The 3,951-nt window shown below is 53.6% G+C and overlaps 1 protein-coding gene across 1 annotated transcript in view; it reads right to left on the minus strand.

The window, feature by feature from the left end:
• Window positions 1-67: 67 nt before the first annotated feature.
• NFASC (neurofascin) overlaps window positions 68-3,951 on the minus strand; it is a 53,640-nt gene continuing 49,756 nt past the window's right edge. Inside the window, exons 25-26 of the mRNA XM_029962496.1 lie at window positions 2,485-2,496; window positions 68-359 (exon numbers count right to left, since the gene is read on the minus strand). Coding sequence (XP_029818356.1) covers window positions 128-359; window positions 2,485-2,496 — 244 coding nt within the window. The 3' untranslated portion in view covers window positions 68-127. The remainder of the gene's footprint in view (window positions 360-2,484; window positions 2,497-3,951) is intronic.

Raw genomic sequence — 3,951 nt, forward strand, 5'->3', positions numbered from 1 at the left:
TTTTTTTTTTTGCGTCTCGTTTTTTCGTCGCTTGGTTCCATTCCCACATTCCCATCAGGGGGGCTGCTGTGGGACCCCCCCAGGCCCTCCAGACCCCCTCAGGCTGTCGGTGTTGCCGGGCACTGGGCTATGCCAAGGAGTAGATGGCGTTGACAGGGGAGGTGGCCTCGGAGCTCTCGTTGCCTTCGGTCTCCTCCTTGTCCTTTTTCACGGTGTACTGGCCGATGAAGGAGCCGTCCTCGTTGAACTGCCCCTCTCCCCCCTCTCCATAGTCCACCAGGCTGTCGTCGCTCTCCTGCTGCTTTATCGTCCCGTCCAGCGACGTCTGGCTGTTGGGAAGAGGTTTGTTGTCTTCATCGCTGGGTGGCAGAGGACAGACAGACAGACAGACAGACAGACACGGTGAGGGCGGAGAAACGGGGCTGGGAGCCTCCACCCCGAGGGCTCCACACCGAAGCCAGCCAAGGGGGGGCTGGGGCTGTCGTTTGGAGGGGCTGATGTGCAGGGGAAGGGGGGCCCACGCCCACCCTTCACCTTTTCCTGTTATAAAAATCAGGTTTTTAACCCCTGTCACCTGCAATTCTCGGGTGTGCTTTAGAAACGCCCTTCCCTCGTCGCTGCTCTGCCACTGCTCTTATTCCTTCCTTCTTTCTAACCCGGTTTAAGTGCTCTGTTGCCAGATCTCCTCGCCAAAAACACACTGTTTTGGGAACCACATGCAATGGGAGGGCACTCCAAGCACTGCAAGGGGGCACGTGGAGGATGCCAAGTTCTGTGCAGCTTCCAAAACTCGTGGGAATTCACCTTTCTGAGCTTATTTCTGAGCCCCCAATTCTTTATGCTTTTCTCTCTCCTTTTTTTTTTTCTTTATTTTTTCCCCACTAGAAAGATTTAAGCCAGGTCACTGGAAAATAAAGAGTTTGACCCACAGGGAAAAAACAAAACCACCACCACTTTAAAGAAAGCCTTTTAACAAAAAAACTAAACGGGGAAAAGCTGTTTTCCCTCTGGAGGGGAAGGGCTGGGATCTCATAAATAGAGATGATATTTTGTGGAGGATGAGAGTGGATTCTCCCTCTCTCTCTCTCTTTATATATAAATATATATAAAACAATTAATTTTCATATCAGCTCGTCCTTAGTTCATGTTTGATCTTATGTCCAGCTTGCAAATTCTGTTGTATTCTGGAAGATATCACATTGAGACCTTAAATATTTGTGCTCCCACCTCCACTCCTGTCATTTTATTGCTGTTGTTTTGGCTCGGGGCTTGTCAGACTCGCTCCCCCTGCTCTGCTCCTTTATTTTCCTTAAACCAGGTAAAAATACTGGGCTTTTTTTTATTTTATTTTTGCACTTTGCTTGGGCCCAGGAGCACCTGGGAAGGCATGAATTCTCCCTCATTCTGTCTAATTAACGGCATCAGCTCTGCAGTGGGAGGGGAATTTGGTGTCCCAGGGCACCACAGGCAGCTTTCCCCCCCATGTTTCCTCGGATCAGCACTTTGGGAACGAAGCAGCAACAAAACCCCAGGGTTTGAGACCTCGTGTTAACTTGGCATCACAGTAAAAAAATAACTTGTTAGCTCTGAAAGCAGCTTTTTTTGGGGGTAGTGGTGGTAAGGGGGTGGTGGGAGAGGAAGAGTTCAGTCTGCAAGCAGGACTGAAGGTTAGAAAGCCCCAGAAACGCCAAGTAGAGAGTGGCAAAACCCAGATCCCTTCATTGGCAACCTCCTTTCCCAAGGTTTGGGGGGCAGGTAAAGCTGGATCCAGAGCCAGATTTTTCCCTAAATGGGAAAAAATGCATTTCCTGGGTGTTCCCCCTGGTTTTTACCTCTCTCCAGGCCCATTTATCCCGTTAGTGCATTGGGAGGGTGCAGCAGAGACTCACCAGCCCCTCCATGTAACACCACCCCAACAAATGGATTCCCGGGGGTGCATCAGAGAACCAGAGCACCCAGATGGAAAATCCAGCTGGGAGACGCTGTCCTGAGTGCCATAAATCCTCGGGAAGAGGGGGAGGCTTGAGCCAGAGGGGGGGTTTGCAGGGCTGAGACCAAGAGCGTCTCAGGATCCAGCGGTTCAGGGCTCGTGTCCCTCGTCCCCATCCCTGAGGGTGAGGGCACCAAGGTGCTGAGGGCACCAAGGTGCTGAGGGCACAGAGGGCATCAGTCCCAGGTCCAACCCTGCTGCACCAGGAGGGCTCAGCAGCTCGAGCTGGGGGGGCCTGGCTGGTTCCTGGGGGGACCCCCCAGCCCATGGAGCAATGTGCTGGATGTGGGGGTACCCCCGGTGCCAGCAGGAGTTAGAGGGGGCTCGTTTAATGTGTTAGGTGAGGCAGGAACACGGGAACAGGGGGAGGGGGAGGGGTTGTTTTGGCTGTAATGAAATCAGTGGGCAGAAGGAAGGAAAATAAATTAAAAAAAAAAAAAGAAAAAAAAAAAAAAAGCTAAATGTGCCGGACTTCTGGCAGCACGTGGTCCTACCTTTCAAGAGACCTTCATGGTCCATGTGGATAGACCAGGTGAAAAGGAGAAGAAAGAATGGGAATAAAACAGAGAGAAGCAGAAAAGAGCCTGATCAGAGAGAGAGATATGATGAGCTCTGCATTTACAGGGGGCAGTGCTAAAAACCAAAAGAGGAAGTGGTCCTCGGGTGCCTCGTTATACCAAACAGGAATCACTGCTGGGAGCTGCAGGAGCCTCGCTGGGATGGGGTTGGAGGTCACCAGGGAGCAGCTGTGGGGGGCAGTGGTGGCTCTGGGGACCAACATGCAGCAGGACAAGGGCCAAGGGAAAGGGGGGCTCTTGGTTTCCCCTCCAACCTTCTGCTGGATCTCCACGCCAGGGCCCGGGTCGTGTCAGTGACTGCCAGACCTGCCCTGCCCGGGCTGCTCCTGCAGAGCCCTCCCAGGGCCCTGAGCAGGGTCTGTGTCCTCCTGCCCTGCTGAGGGGGCCCATTCTGGCAAGCTGGCACTGCCTGCAGCGTGGACCCTCTGCCACGAGACTGCCCTGACCCTCAGCTGGAATCCAGCAGCTCAAACCACTCCACTTTCCCTCCCCAGCATCCCGGCTCTCCCGCCGACTCCCCCCCGTGCAGCGTTGGAACATTTGGTATAATGAGGCACAGCCACTGGCACAGAACATTGTCCAAGGATAATGGTCTCCCTGCTTGGGAAAATAAGCTTTCTCAGCTTTAGCCTGTGCTGGGGAAAACCATTATTCCGTGAGTGGAAGGGGGAGATGTGAGAGCATCTCTGAATTGAATTAATTACGGGCTGCAGAGACCTGCGAGGGGCATGCACGGGGGGCACCGGGGACGTGAGGTGTGATGGGAGCACATCAGACATGCCATGTGGAGGAGGGGAGGGGGAGCCACTGAAGGACTCACGTCAGCTCAGTCCCTGTCCTCACTCGAAACACTAATTGCTCCCCTCCTCGAGCCCAACATCACCATCAGTTCCAATCTTAATCAGCCACCAGCGTTTCGCAGCCATCCTTCAGCTTCACCTTCCTTTCTGCCTCCTTGAGGGGAAGCCTCCTACTGCTTCTCTCCCAGGGAACCTGTTGTTCCCGAGGAGGGGGCGAAGTTTATGGGTTGTTGGGGATTTTTGGTTGTTCTTGTTTGATTAGGGGTTTTTTCCCCCCCCTCTGTTTAGTCCACAGGACAACGTGATTGAAAACATGGGAGCATCCTGGAGCTTGGTTGTTGTCCTCCATCTGACCTGTGCCTTTAGCCTGCAAACTTTTGGGAACGGGGCTGTCAACAAAAGATGGAGCCTCAGCTAAAGCAGGAGGGTGAAGGATTTACCCCATTCCTTCCCCTTGCCTGGAAGTCACTGTGCCTTGGATGGTGCTGGGGCAGCGAGTGCAGCACTGCTGCCAGCCATGCCAAGAGCTTGGGTTGCCTTCTGTGCCAGGCAAGTGGCCCCTGGCGATGGATTTGCCTCGGGA

The sequence above is a fragment of the Manacus vitellinus genome, unplaced genomic scaffold (genome assembly GCF_001715985.3).
Source record: "Manacus vitellinus isolate BGI_N305 unplaced genomic scaffold, ASM171598v3 scaffold_47_pilon, whole genome shotgun sequence".
NCBI classification, from domain to species: domain Eukaryota; kingdom Metazoa; phylum Chordata; class Aves; order Passeriformes; family Pipridae; genus Manacus; species Manacus vitellinus.